This window comes from Canis aureus, chromosome 26 (genome assembly GCF_053574225.1).
Source record: "Canis aureus isolate CA01 chromosome 26, VMU_Caureus_v.1.0, whole genome shotgun sequence".
Classification (NCBI taxonomy): Eukaryota; Metazoa; Chordata; class Mammalia; order Carnivora; family Canidae; genus Canis; species Canis aureus.
The window spans coordinates 37,676,057-37,691,396 of record NC_135636.1 but is presented as its reverse complement, the minus strand read 5'-3'; the positions used below and the strand labels follow the sequence as shown (position 1 = coordinate 37,691,396).

The window sequence follows — 15,340 nt, the reverse complement described above, 5'->3', positions numbered from 1 at the left end:
TAGGATGCCTGGGCCCAGCACCTCTAGCTGTGAGTTTCAATGGGGGTTAGTCTGATTTTCACCTATAGCCTTTGCCCTCACATCACCTGCTTTTCTTTACAAACAAGAAAATTCTCAGCCTTTGCCTCATATCACTCTCTGACTTGCAAAGAATCTTGGAGGCTAAGATAATAATAATAGATTGTATTTCAAGTGAACACAGAGGAATTACTGACCTAATACAACACCCCTAGGTGATGGAACTCACTCAACATGGTGATCCTATAGGGTTAGCATTGCTATTTATGCCCATTTTACAGATGAAAAGACTAAAGGACTAAGACGTCATGGGAATGATAGCTAAAACTGTTATTTAAATCATATAATAACAACCTGTGCAGAGTACTGCCATTATCCCCTTTTTAGAGGAAAGGACACTGCAGCACAATGAAATTACATACCCTGCCTAAGATCACACTAGGAGACACCAGAGCAAAGATGGGGCAGGTGGCTGAGCCGCACAGCGTGGGCCACAGAGGGAGCCACAGAGGGAGCCCCACTCTGTGCGGCTCTGTTCCTAGCTACTTGGTAGTGAGGTGACAGGCCTTGCAGCCAGCCAGCCCAGGAGTCCAGCACCACACCCCTAGGACAACTCATTCATTGCTCTGAGTCTTAGTTTACCCATCCCTAGAATGAGAACATCAGTCGCACTTTCCTTTAGGGATGTCCCAAGAGAAACATGCAATGGTGGGTAAAGCCCCTGGCAGCAAAGGCCCCACATGCAGGAATCATTCAATGCAAGTCTGTTGTCACAGTCATTGTCACCGTCAATGCAATCCTCATTGTCACCGTCTCTAGAGACATTACCTGAACTTTTTCCAGCAATGTGTTCAGAGTTTACCCTTGGGGAGCCTGACTTACTGAAACCCTCAACCTGGGAGAGACCATCAACCCAGGTTTGAATCAGGTAAGCTTGGCGTGAGCTAACACCTCCCCGCAGCTGCAGACCAGCTTTTGGACACGTCCCCTTTCCAAGCAGTCTCTTCCTCTGTGAACTGAAGTTAGTTCTGTTTGTGGAGATTGGGTGGCTCAGCCGCTGCCGGTGATTCTCGATCTGGGGTTTTTGGAGGAGGTGGTACTGGAGCAAAGTGCTGGAGGCAGGTGTTCTGAGGGGCAGGTCGTGTGCATCCTGTGAGCTGGGGTCACCCCTTCCCCTGTTCTGCTTCCTATCTCAGGGCCCCAAGCTCCTGGGCTCCCTCATCTCTCACCTTCCCAGTGGGTTTGACCAATAGGAGGAACTACCAGAAACTGGGGGAAGCCAGGTCTACCTCCCCATTTCTATCGGCATTTTGTTAGGTCTACAAAGCTGAATCTGCTCCCAGCAGACAGCCCTGCTCTGATGCCATCTTGCCCTGGCGGGCCCCAGCTTCTGGGCTCTCCCTCAAACCCTCCATCCCAACAGCTGGTACCGAGTGAAAGAAGCTATTCATAGGCGAATACCTACTGCGTGATTCTACTGAGGTGAGGTTCGAGAACTGGCAGCTATCCCATCATCTATGGTGGTAAAACTCAGAACAGTGGTTGCCTTCAGGGGTGGAGGGAATGACCAGGAAGGGGCCACAGGAAACTTCCTGAGATTCTGGAAATGTTCTGTACCTTGATTGAGGTGTTGATTACACAGGTGTGCATGTTTGCAAAGACTGGGTAAGCAGTATATTAAGGCCCACGTGTTTCACTGTGTGTAAACCAGGCCTCAATAACATTAGTTTAGTAAGAAGAAATCCCTGTTTAAATATGGAGCATGTTCTCTAATTTCCTGGTTGGAGTCTGATGGGAACACAGTTGTTATTTTTAAACACACACGTGTAGATCACAGAGGAGGATGGAAAATTTATATGTAGGGTTTAAAAAAAATAATAAAACATGAGACTTCAGACAGAATGTCACACTTGGGTTGGTTTATTTTGAGCCACGTTCCCCAGTCCCCAGGGGTTATCCTTAATTCTCCCCTACTTTCCTCTGGTCTTAAATGTCGCAAAGCACCAACCTATATATAAAGTGTCTAGCTCAGTGCCTGGCACATGGCAGGTGCTTGAGAAAGGTTCATTCTTATTAATACAAGCTGGGTTTAACAAATCACTCTCAGGCTTGTTTTCTGACTTTCTTCAAAACTGTGATTTCACCTCGTGATTTTCACAAAGAATGCAGCCTCTGAATTCTGCCCAGGATGGGGAGGGCTTTCTACAGCATAAGCCTGACCTACAGGCTCTGGCATAGGCACATATTCGGGGATGTTCTTTCATCACTCCAGGAAAGGGAGCAGGAGTTTCAGAATATCTGTGTGCCCCTCTTCACCACACCCCCAGAAAGACAGCCAGTCCAGCCCAGCACCTGCCTTGGCCTACTGATTAAAGGACAGCTGGTTGCCCTAACTGCTGGAAAGCTTGCCCATGCGCATGTTTGATAAAGGCTGTGTGGAGGCCAGGAATGAACCAGAAGACCCGGGACACCTTGGCCAGCCCCTAGGCTGTGAGGTAGAGGAAGGGGGACTGGAGCATACATCCCGACTCTATGTCGGGGTCCAGATGGACCAGACGACTTGTGAACATTCTTGTCTTCCAGGGCCAGGATACCGTTGCCCCAGCCAAGGGCATGGGGAGGGGCCATCTGCCGTCTGCTCAGGGCCCAAGCACGGGGTTGCCTGCTGGGGAGGGTGGGCACTGAGCCTCCCTATTCCCAGCCCTGCTCTAAAAGGTACTGTTCCATGGGCTGCGGCCCCTTGCAGGTGGACAGGGCCTGGGCAGGCAGAGGCGGCGCTGGGTCTCCAGTCGGCAGAGGAGGTTCTGGTTGGATACCCGAGTGGCCACGCCCAGCCCGCAGGTGGTTGAACAGGGGCCCCAGGCTGTGCTCCATTCTGGGCAGGGGACTCCAGGGGGTGGGGGAGCGGCAAGGCCAGAAAACTGGGGTCCTGGGGAAGAAAGGGAGGTCAGCACTGTGAGGTCAGGACTTGGCAGCCAAATCAAGCCAGCTGCTGGCGATGCCATCTTTGTCATGTTGTTTAACCTCTCTGGACCTCAGTTTCTTCCTACATAAATTTTCTAACGGTTGATGTCAGGGCTGAATAAAATAATGGAGGGGACATACTTAGAATGGTGCTGCTACCCAAAGCACCTCATTTGTGTTGGTTACTAGGCAACTATCATGGTGTTGGCCATGATGACCATCATGATGACCCCAGTAATGGTGGGTTTCTCATTTCTGCACCCCATGGCATCTTCCAGGAAGGAGGTCATGGCCAGTGTAGAGTGATGCTGTGACCCAGTGGCAAAGATGCTAGACTTTCTAAGCCTGTGCCTGGAACAAGAGGAGGGGTTCACGATCTAGCTTTCCCTCCTCTTCACATCTTATTATGCTCTGTTAATATTTTGGTGTCCTCTCTTCTGGTCCTTATCAACCAAATGGTTCTCAACTGGGGGCGACTTTGCCCTCCCCCCAGGAACATTTGGCAATGTCTAGAGTCATTCTGGTGGTCATGACTGGGAGTGGGGGTACTGGAACCCAGCAGGGATGCTGCTAAATATCCTCCAGTGCCCAGGACAGCTCTCACACTACAGAGCATCACCCAGCTCAACCGTCACTCATGCTGAGGTTGATAAAGACTGCGTGGTATGCACCTGTGTGCAGTGGGCATGCACACATACGTACACGCATAATGGAAATCAAATTGCAACTACAGTGTCCTATCCTGCTTTTTTATACATAAGATGAACTCACTGGCATTCTCCTCTGTATTTAAGTGGATATGTCCCATTCCATCATAGGGATAATGACAGCCACCATGGATGGAGCGCTGCGTGCGAGCCACTGCCGTGACTGCTTTTCTTGTATTTACTCATCTGGTCCTCACAGCAGCTCTGCAAGGTGGACGCCCTTACTCTCATCCTACAGTGGGAGGAACTGAGGCACAGAGAAGGCGAGCAACTTTCTCAGAGTCACACATCTAGGAAATAGTGAGGCTGGGCTTAGAACCCAGGCAGACTTCATGCTGAACCCACGATGTTCTACTCTCATGTGGCACCATCATTAATGGACCAATGCCTTCTTTTCAGATGCCTTTCTTTTAAAAGATCACATTCATCTAATAACAATACCCCAGTGATGTAACAGTAACAAAATCTCTAAAACTAAAGAGTTTACAGCATGAGCTGTCTTTCTTCCGCCTCTGCCCACCTCTAAGCCCACATCCTAGAGCCAACCACCTCACCTGGTTCAGTTTTAAGTTCCTCTTTGGATAAGCCCAAAGAATGACATATTAACAATATTATATAATATTTATGTAAATATATTATTAAGACATATCGATATATTAGAAATAGATTAATAACATACATCATAATAATATACCTCTGTTATGAAATGCGAGCGTTCAAGTATCCCAGTCCTCCTTTCCCTTCCCCGCTCTGCCACCAATTTTTGTTTTCCATGAATTATGATTTAAAATTATATCCTTCTCGTTTTGTCAGTTTGAAAGAGGTCTTGTGACTCCCCACTGGGCTTTCCCTGTCTCCTCAGCCTCTCCCAGCTGCTGTCAGGGAAACCTGCGCTTTGACAGGTCCAGGTGTGTCGCACGAAGCCCCGCCCCCGCCCCAGGTGGCTCCGCCCCCAGGTGGCCCCGCCCCTGGCCTGGGCCGGCCCGCACTCACCTTGGGCTGGGAGGGGCTGGGTCCCCAGCTCCCCTCCCCGGTCGCACACCCACTCAGGGCAGCACCTGCCGGGGACCTCAACCCTCCGGGGATGCGGGCAGTCCCAGCTGGGCAGCCGGACGTCCTCACTGCACAGCGGCACACAGGTGAAGCCGCCGTCCTCACAGTGGCAGCGGATCCTGCAGTGGGGCTGGAAGGTCTCCCCGTCCTGGTACACGCGGCCGTTCACCTCACAGCTCCCTTCATCGTCTCCCCCTGCGGAGGAGAAACCGGACCCCCGTCTGTGACCCCCAACTTTTCCCTGAGCAAGACCGTGCCAGCCAGGTCCCTCTGCAGAGCTGGCCCAGACCTGCCGGGAGACCAGGGCCCTTACAGGCGTCTGAGCACTGCCGAGCGGCTCCAGCCTGCGATGCGCACCCCATCCCTACTGCCAACCTGCCCTGGCGCCCGTGGGAAGACAGTGACATACCGCATCCCAATACAGGGGATGTGGGACCACTGGCTTGGTTGGAGCCCCTGCTCTGCTTTTTATTAGCTATGGAGCTTGGCTAAGCGACTTCGCTTCTTGCCTCAGTTTCCTTGTCTGCAAAATGAGTTCTAACTGCGCTTATTTCACAGGGTTGTGGTAGAGACTAAATGAAATGATTTAGGTAATGAATCCAACATAAAAGAAACCTCCAATAGATCCCAGCTGTTCTGTTGTTACTATTAATATAATTAATTACTATATATTAATAATATATAACTTAAATACACACTGAGAGTACATGCAACAAGCCTACAGTGTGCATCTGCTATGTTGTAGTCATCACTGTCTGGCCAGGGCTTACCTTGCTGGCTTTGTGACTTCGGATAAGTCACTTACCTTCTCTGAGTCACCTTAACAGTGGCAATGATGAGAACAGCTCAGCACCTTCAGGTACATGAGATAATATGTACAGAACATCTAGCATGGTGCGAGGCATATGGTAGGTGCTCAAGAAACACACTTCAAATGCACCCTTCAAGATAGGGGCATTATTCCCACTTCCTCCACTGGACAAGCACTCCTTGGGGGGCGAGGGCTGAGAGTGTTCATACTGGTGCCCTCCCCCCACTCTGCCCTGTACTGGCTCAGAGCATGGTGGGGACCCACAGACCCTCAGCAAATGCCCTTCAAATGAATGCCTCGTGCCAGGCCAAGCACATGAGAGACACTAATAAAAGAGTTCTGATTTCTTCTTGCTCTGGAGATATGTACAGTGCCCCTCCTGTGTGCCAACCACTGGGTTCCTAGACAGGACGAAGACACAACCCTTGTCCTAAGAGATGGAGGGCCAGGCAGGTGACAGATATGAAAGCCACCATCTCCAAAACTGAATGAAATACTGTGGAGAGGCACAAGTGAGCTGCTGGGAAAGTGCACTGCAAAGAGGAATCTGGAAGTCCTGGAGACATGGGTGGCAGTTCAGTGGGGTCTGAGGAAGGATTTACTGGAAGGCAGGTTTTCCCAGGTCTTCAAAGAAAAAACTCCAGTAGGCCCATGCAGGAATTTGGGAACTGCACAGATGTGGGTGCCAGCCTCTGTACCCACTTGCTAACTGTGGGACCTGGGCCAAGTTACTGCATCTCTCTGAGCTGCTGTACCCTGCTCTCAGGGCCACCAGAAGATTAAATGAACTAGTGTACTTAAAGCATTTCACCCAAGCCTGGAACATAGCGGATGCTCAGTTAATAGGAGTGAGTGGTGGTTGTTCCAGGGACCAGTGACAACTGTCTCCCTCTTTCTTCCAGGCTACAGCCCTTTGGCTCCAAATCCCTGACCTTTTGGCCTGGATCATGTGCTGCTGGTTTCCTGGAAACCTCAATCCCTAGGGGTCCCCCACCAGACTCCTGGTGCCATAGCCCTGGGGCCTCCTGGTCTCTGGGATGACCTGGTAAACAGAGGGATTATTTGGGAAAGGCAGCTGGAGGGGTGATAATTTTAGCAAGGTTTCCTGGCACCTCTCCTGGTCCTCCAGCTTGAAGCTGGCTGGGGGTGGGACTAATGATTCCTGGGCAGCCACTCCCCACCCTGGGGTCTGTGCACCTTTGTACATGGTCCCAAATGCCAGGAGGCACCTTCAAACATACTCTTCAGTCCACCTCCCTATCCACACCCTGTACACATATAGTTGCCAAAACTCTACTTCTCCTTCCAGGCCCTTCCAATGCCCCCTTGTCCAGCAACTTCCCTCAACTTCAGAGCCCAGTCCTCTCATCTGGTGATTTCTGCATCCCTCTTTCCCTCTGAGAGTCCCTTACAGGAAAAGGAATAACAGAGGATTTTTTTTTTTTTACCTTTAGCCACTTGCATACCATGTGACCTTAGGCAGGTGACTTCACCCCTCTGAACCCCAGTTCCTTTATCTGCAAAATCGGTTTAATAGTAAGACCTACCTCATTAAGGGTAAAATGAAATCACATGTGTCAAGGGGTTGCCCACAGGATGTGCTCACTGAATGGTGCCTGTTACTGCTAGCCTCTCCAGAGCTGTTTCTATCAATCATTCAGCCAGCTGTTATTTACTGGGTGCCTACTGGGCACCAGGCACTGTTCCAGGGACTTGTGATACAACAGTGACTAAAACAGGCATAAATCCTGCCCTCTTTGGAGCTTCTGCTCTAGTGGAAATAAGTGGAGTCTGTGATGTCCAGTGGTGATTACAGCGAGAAGAATAATGGAGGGCAAGGTTCAGGAGAGAGGTGCTGAATATGGTGATCGGGGAAGGTGGTATTTGAGTACAGATGGGAAGAAGATGCAGGACCTTGCCATGTAGATATTTGGGGGAAAGAATGCTGGTAGAGCAAAGAGCCAGTGCAAAGGCCCTGAGGTGGGACACCCCGCTCTACCCCACCCCCGCTGGGGTATTTAAGGAAAGAAATAAGCCAGTGTGGTCGAAGCATTGAGTAGGAAGGAGGAAGGGAGTTGGATGGGGTCAGAGAGAAAACAGGAGCAGGACCCCGTGCGGCCTTGTAGCCACTGAGAGGACTGGCTTTTACTCAGAGGTGGTGGGAAGCTGTTGGAGACCTTGAGGAAAAGGAGGGATGGGATCTGATGTGTATTGAAAGGGGCCCTGGGGTGCTGTGTTGGGAACAGAATAGGGGGCAAGGACAGAGGCAGGGAGGCCATTACGGGGCTGCTACAACACCCAGCACGTGAGGATGAGGGTCAGACCAGGCTGGTAGCAGTGGATGGATTGAGAAGGGACCAGAATGTCAGGTTTTAGAATATCGTGAAGACTTTGCTGGTGGGCCATATGTGGGGTGTGCAAAACGTGAGACGTCAAGTGCCAGGAAGGGTGGAGATGCCCTGGGCTGAGCTGGGGAGGCTGCACGCTTGGGGTGGGGGTGGGGGTATCGGGAGCTGACAGTGGACAGGCACAGCTTGGAGTCCGCTGTCAGAGGTCCATCCAACTAGGAATTGAGAGGAGCGTTTGGGACAGCGTATTCCCTCCAGAGCCAAGACCTAGACTCTGCCTCTGTGCGGGCTCACCTGTGGGGTTCATCAGCCTCCAGATTTGGTTCATAAGCACCCACTACGTTGCCTGACCAGGGCTGGGAGTTGTAGAAAGAAGCAAAGACCAAGTACATTTTTTACCTCCCACTGTTTGAAGTCTGGATCAAGGTGAAATAAGAAAAGCCCCTTATTAGACTCAAGGGCAACAGCAGCCAATATGTACTAATCAAATGCTGAGTGTCAGGCAGTAGAATGATGGAAATGAAGATTGTGAAGCCAGCTCCCTGAGTTCAAATCCCAACTCAGCCACTTATAAGCTGTGTGACCTTGGGCAAGTTGCCTAACCTCTCTGTACGCCCCCCCCCCTCCTTTCTACCATTTATAAAATGCAGATGACATTAGTACCAACCTCATATGGTTGTTGTGAGATTAAATGAGGTGATATTTGTGAAACCCTTAGAGCCTGGCACACAGTAAACGCTATGCAAGTGTTCAATAAGTGAAGCTCTGCCAAACGCTTTACATGTGTCCTGGCTAATTAAAACAACAGCCTGGTAAGCTGAGTGTTACTTATCTCATTTTTCCTTTAGCTACATTTTTATTAGCAATCATCTGAGTTCATAAAACAAAGCACTATTTTCTCATGATTATACTCCCTTGATCTTAAAAAAAAAAAGCATTTAACAAGGATTTAGTATTGATAACTTCATGTCTATTAGTCTTGTTGGGTTTTTTCCAACCTTGTTTTTTTCTGTAAGTGGACTCATTATCGGTGACTCATGAGCCCTTCTCTCTCTTGTTCATTTTTTAAAGTGATGCATGCAAATAGATGATAGAGGTAGATTGCTCTACAAGACTTATTAAAAAAAAAAAAAAACGCCCTCATGTTTTTCTGTTTCTCTAAAGAAGTGGTTCTCTATTGGAGATGATTTTGTACCCCAGGGGACATTTGGCGATGTCTGAAACAGATTGTCACGACTCGAAGGTGGGGGACAGGCTACTGGCATCCAGTGAGCAGAGACCAGGGATGCTGCTGAATGTCTTACCATGTACAGGACAGCATCTCCCCCCACACACACCGCCATGAAGAATTATAGCAAAGAAGTATCTGAGCCAAACGGCAAAGTTGAAAAACTCTGATCGAAGGCATCAGAGGGCACCAAAGCTTGGAATGGTGGGAGACGTCACACGCTCAAGGTCATTAGTAAATGGCAAACTCAGGATTCAAACTATGGTCCAGGGGCTCCCAATCCAGGAAGAAGACAGAATGAAATGTTGCTTCAGAAACTGTGTGACCTGGTCCCAAGCTGTGCCAGTTAATATTACTGAGCCTCAGTTTACTCACCTACAAAATGAGTTGAAAGGACAAACCTCATAGGATCACCGTGAGGATTATGTGATTTATGGGAGGATCATGCGGTAAGTTTCAGCATACTGCCTGACACATAATACTCTGTGTCCTAAATAAATGATTGCATTTTTTATCTTCTCAGAAGTGTTGTGAAGGTCCTGAGAAAGGATAGTGATTCCTGGTTTGAAGAATCTGGGAGGACTTCTCAGAGGAGGAGTGTTTGAGCTTGGCTTTGACAGTTGGTTGTGATTTGGGCAGGTAGGAATGGGGGGGGGGGATATCCATTCAGGTGGTAGGTGTGGTCGAAGGGGAGGAGCAGAGGGAGGGCCTAGGGAAACCAGGATCCCCAGGTTTGGCTGGAATGGCTGGTGTACCTGAAGTGAGGAGGTAGAGAGAGAAGAGCTCCTCTTCAGCTTGGGACCCCTCAGCCTTGACCCTCCCAAACATACCCACGTGAGTCCCGCAAACCTGCTTACAGAGGCACAGGGCCCCTCGGCCACCAGGGCCCGCCCTGGGCTGGCAAACCAGACCCTGGCTGGGGTCGCAGACGTGGAGGTGGTCACAGGGCTCCCCCAGCCGCCGCGCACACACCCGGCAGCAGCTACAGCCATCCAGCACCAGGGGCACCCCCGGTGGACATCGGGGTGGTGGCCAGGGGCAGGCACACGGTGTTGGGCACAGCTGAGCACACACCTGCAGAGACAGAGCATGTCACTCAGCCATGGTCATTCAAGGTGGGCAGTGAGCGGTCCACACTTGGGCCCCAGGGTCACACAGACCTGGCCTTGAACCCTGGCCATCTGGTGACTCCCCTCCCTAAGAGGCAGTGTGGCATTGGGTCAGGAGCAAGGACTTTGGACTAGAGAGCCCATCCTAACTCTGCTCCTTATTAGCTGAGTGACCTTGGGCAAGTTGCTTAAGCTCTCCAAGCCTCAGTTTCTTCATCTGTAAAAAGGGAGCAAAAGTAATATTTAACTCAGAGGATTGTTTCCAGGAGTGCATAAAATGGTACATATTAAACCCTGAGCACACAGCCTAGATGCCATAGATGTTCAGTGCATTCAGCTATGATGATCACCACCGGAAATTATGACGAATGATTAGGCCCTGCCCTCTAGAAGCTTACAGAAAGGCAAAAGCAACAAAAGCAAGGATTATAATGACAAGGTACAGTACATTTTCTAACATGTAGACTGTGAATATTTATCTTGACAGCTGAACCAATCAAATAGTATCATAGATGTTTTTGGTCTTTGGAATAATCCAGAACATATTTCTGGATACATATCAAATGAGCCAGGAGACTTGGTAAAATACTGATCCCCAAGCCTCCCCTGGGATTTGCCAAATAGGACTTCCAGAGACAGGGCCCTGGAATCTGTATTTTTATCGGGCTGTCCCGGGACTTCTGGTGCACAGCTAGGTTTGGAGCACGTCTACTCCAGTACTAACCCCCATTCCCCTGCCAGGGTGAGGTGGGGGAAACTGAGCTCCAGAGAGAGAAAGGGTCTTGCCAAAAGTCACAGTGTGTTAGCTGCAGAGCTGGGAACCTCCTTAAGGATCCTGGAATAGAGAAAAGCCTGAGCCAGGGACCCCTCCCAGGGACAGGGTCAAGGCATCGACCCAACTATCCTGGTTGCTCCTCCCCACTCAGGACAGAGAAACAACCAAACCAGAAACCAGATGCCATGGTCTCCCCATATGTCCATTTGAAGGTGGGGACCCAGAGACAGACATCACTCAAGATGCTTCCAGTGGCCCCTTCAATGACAGATCAACCTTTAGGTCAGTAGGATCCTTGGAGGACCAGAGAGGGTTTTATTTGGAGAATGGAAGACTTAAAGTTTACAAAAATGGAATACATAACCTCCTAACTTGTATGTGGCCCCAAAGCAGGCAATGAGCCCTTTGCCCTGGTCCCCACTTTGTCCCACCCCTAGGACCCCCCCAGTCCTGCAAACCTGCATTCAGTGGCCTGCAGCTTGCACCCTGGCCACCAGGGGCCGCCCCAAACTGGCAGACCAGCCCTGGCAGGGGAGGAGGCTCCAGCCTAAGACAACACTGGCAATGAGGCAAGTGGGTGCTCAGTGCCTGGAGCCTCACCGGAGAGCGAGTTGCCATCTCTGCAGGAGTTCCAAGCCAGAGACTGGGTGATACTGAAGAGATTCTAGAGAAGATGGCCTAGCCTTGCCCCTCAAAGCCTGGTCTGGACCACCAGCAGCAGCGTCGCCTGAAAGTCTACAGTGGCATCTTGGGCCTCTCTATAGGAACCTAATTCTGTATTTTAATAAATCCAGAAATGGTTCTCATGGAATGGACCTGAGGAGCAATCGACTGGACTTTGGGGTTCCTTTTCTTTTTTAATATTGTATTTATTTATTCATGAAAGAGAGAGGCAGAGAGATAGGCAGAGGGAGAAGCAGTCTCCCTATGGGTAGCCTGATAGAGACTCGATCCCAGGACCCCGGGGTCACAGCCTGAGCCAAAGGCAGATGCTCAACCACTGAGCCACTGGGGTTCCCTTTCAAACCAGAGGTTGGGTTCCCTTGGTTAGTGGAAAATAGGAACTCTGACCAGAATTGGCTCTCGGGTCCCTCCCACCTGAAAGCAGGGGTGCCAGGCCACAGGCTCTCTGCTTTGTACCCAGGTTCCCAGTCTGAGCTCTCTAGAGGGCGAGCATGGCTGGGGCCAGGTGTGCAGGGCCTGATACCCAGGAGGGGCCACTAATGATATCGATGATTGTGGCTAACATTTACGGCGGGCAAGCCGTGAGCTGTAACATGTTGTCTAACCCTGTAAGAGGAGGTACCAGCTTTGTGCCCACTGTAAAGACAAGGAAGCAGATGCTCAAAACAGTGTAGTGACATCACTGATATAAGGTAGAGTCAGAACCAGAATCCATATTCATATGAATCCAAGGACCAGGCTTTTATTACCACACCTACTTCTTGTCCCTGGGCAGCTCTGTTGCCAGCTTCGCTACTGCCTCAGTTTACCGATTTGTAAATCGGAGGGACAGAGACAGGTCGAGGGAGCACAGCCAAGGAGAGAGAGGCCCTCTCTGGACTCCCTCGATCTCCAGGCCCTTCCTAATCACCCGATACATGTGGTTTCCCCAGACCTTTGCTGCAGCCACCACAGGGAAGAGCCCTGGACATGGAATATTCTAGGGAAGGGTTGAAATCCAAGTTGTATCACTGATGAGCTGTGTGACCTTCAATATAAGGCTTAACTGCCTCGTGGGGAGGGAGCCACTTCCTTCTCGGTAAAATGGGGTGGAGATCACCTGCCTTATAATTGTGACAGGGATTAAATGAGCTCCTGGCTAACTCTTGGTCACTGTGACTTTGTCCGTTTCCAGGTCTCTGCCACCTGCATCTGTTCACAGGCTTGAGCCCAGGAGCCCACAGCCTGCTGGAAGATTGTTGTGGCTTTCCACCTTCACGATGACTAAGTCCCTGAGTTCTGTGCAGGATGCTGCCTGGCTCCCTGGGACGGGGAAGAAGGGAGGGGTGGACAGTGGGTCCAGGATGGCTTCATTTTGGTCTTTCATTTAAGCCTGGGCCCGGGAACCCCAAATCCCCTGCTCCAACTCCCCAAGCCACCTGCTCAGGCATCACGTTTTGCTCAGCCCCTTCGGGAGAAGAAACAGTGGGGTCAGGTTGCCAGCAAGGTTCTCAGCCTTGCCCCCACTACTGCTCAGGACCTCACAAGAGAAAGCTCCGGCCGTGTTCCTCAAGGGGGTGTGAACCTACAGTGAGATCATGGCTGTGGTGGGGCCGATCTTCATGGCATCAGGAACTCAGCATTTGCTGAGGAATGACAGGGCTCGGCAGTTGTGGCCTTGGTCCAGGTAGGGGAAGAGGCAGGGGCAGGAGAGGTGCAAATAGAAGGGTCCCTTCCCCCACCACACACCACCCCAAGCCGATCCTGGGCTCCACCTCCTTTGTTACTCTGATGTTTCTTCGCTGTGTGATTTTAGGCAAGTTGCTTGCCCTCTCTGAGCCCTGCTTGACCAAAAACAGGGAATAATAATTCCTTAGGAGGTCATTGGATATGTTAGACAAGGTAGCTATTTCACAAACCTTTTGGAAAATGTTCCGTAAGAGGAGATCATTATTCCATGAGGTGACTCCCTGTCCCCCTTCAGCCAGGGTCTGCAGGTCACTCACTGCCAACAGCATTAATGCCCTTGCAGTATGGACTTTACAATCAGTGAGACACCAACATCCCTTCAAGTCCTGGCTCTGAGTTAGGCAAAGCAGGTTGTATGCTGTGTCTTCCCATTTATAGTGAGGACGCCCACGTCAGCTTAGAAGGGCCCTGGGGACTGCTAATAGCCATGGCCCTCTTCTTTGAACACCTGCCATGTCCCAGGTCCTGCACCGAGTACTTCCGCTGAATTGCCAAAGTGCCTCGTGATCATTATGCCCCTTTAACTGAGGAAGCAGGTGAGGCTTAGAGAGGAGGAGGGACTTGCCTGGGGTCACATAGCAGAGCTGGCCGGAGGCAAGTGTCTGGGCACCAGGGGGGAAGCTGGGCTGTGCCCACCTTGAGGGACCTGCAGGAATTCCCCCAGGGGATCCTTGGCCGGGATTTCACACCTCCCCCACCACACCGAGGAAGTCAGCAGGACGTCCTGGGGCCCGGGGCGCCCTTACCTTTGAGAGGAGGCAGAGGAGGGAGAAGGCCAGAAGAAGGGTCTGTGGTGTGCCTCTCATGTCACTGTGTCCCCCACGGAGCCAGCTTTGAGCCTGGGAGGCAGGACCTGTAAGTCTTTATGTTCCGGAGGCTGTGAGGTCACTCCCAGGCGGGCGTGCACACGCACACACACACACACACACACACACACACACACACATGCTGGTCTCTACATTCCTTCTCTTCTCTCCATCCTCATGCTCCCACTGATGAGCCCATTTACCTGAAGATGAGATGTGGAGGCCACCAAGCGGGTGCCTGCCAGTGTGAGTGTGTGCGTGTGCGTGTGTCTGTGTTTGCGTGTGTGAAAGCCAGAGCCGGTGCCAAGAGCCTGTGACAGGCTGGCAGGGGCCTCTCTAGCTCCTCCCAGCCCAAGGGGGCCTTCGGAGCTGCTGCTGCTGCTGTGGCCCTGCCCCCAGACCCCTGCCCAAGCCCTGGGGGGGCTGCGGACCCAGGAAGAGCTCAGCAAATAGCCCGTGTGCAGCGCTGACCCACGTCCTCCGAAGCCCCGTGGCCCGGACTCTGGGCAGTTTCGGCTGGGCCTGTGGTTTCTGGCAGGAAGATTGGCAGCCACCCAGAGGCGGGTGTGACCCAGAGCAAAACTTCCCTGGGCGGCCTGTTTGCTTTTGGCAAAAGGGGCCTCCCTCCAGCCTGCTTCCCTGGGCTCTGGAGGGTGGCCCATGGTGATGGGCCCCTGCAGGTTGGACCTACTGTGTGCTGGCACTTGCTGGGCCCTGCCAGGTGATCTGGAAAAACCAAATCCATTTCGTTTCATTCAACCATCTCCGAGGCCTCCGTCTGTGAGAGCTGGAGACACAACAGTGACTTGGACAAAACCCAGAGTGGGAGACGGCAGTGCAAAGACAGGTGGACTTCCTGGGCATATTGAGGAGGGGTCGTTGTCCAGACCGAAGGTGAGGGACAGCTTCCTGGAGGAGGTGCCTTTACAGAGAGCCACAGAAAGAGGGTAACAGAAGGCAGAATGTGGCAGGCAGAGGGAACAGTGCATGCAAACGTCTAGAGGCGGGGGTGAGCATGATAATGTGCCTATTCTGGGAGCCAAAGTGTGGCCGGAGCTGAGGGAGGTGGGGAGTGGTGTTGTACACGGCGGGGGGGGGGGCAGGACACC

General features: G+C 51.5%; 1 protein-coding gene across 2 annotated transcripts; it reads right to left on the bottom strand.

Moving 5' to 3' along the window:
- Nucleotides 1-1,922: 1,922 nt before the first annotated feature.
- Nucleotides 1,923-14,755, bottom strand: CCN5 (cellular communication network factor 5). 2 transcript variants are annotated; one of them, XM_077873296.1, is made up of 5 exons: nt 14,435-14,755; nt 14,172-14,286; nt 9,987-10,203; nt 4,683-4,937; nt 1,923-2,947 (listed from the first exon to the last, which is right to left on the bottom strand). In XM_077873296.1, the coding sequence occupies exons 2-5, from the start codon at nt 14,229-14,231 to the stop codon at nt 2,727-2,729; spliced, it is 753 nt and encodes a 250-aa protein (XP_077729422.1). In that variant the 5' UTR covers nt 14,232-14,286; nt 14,435-14,755; the 3' UTR covers nt 1,923-2,726. The 2 variants fall into 2 exon arrangements, with proteins under 2 accessions (XP_077729422.1, XP_077729423.1); XM_077873297.1 differs by having other exon boundaries at nt 14,172-14,264.
- Nucleotides 14,756-15,340: the final 585 nt, after the last annotated feature.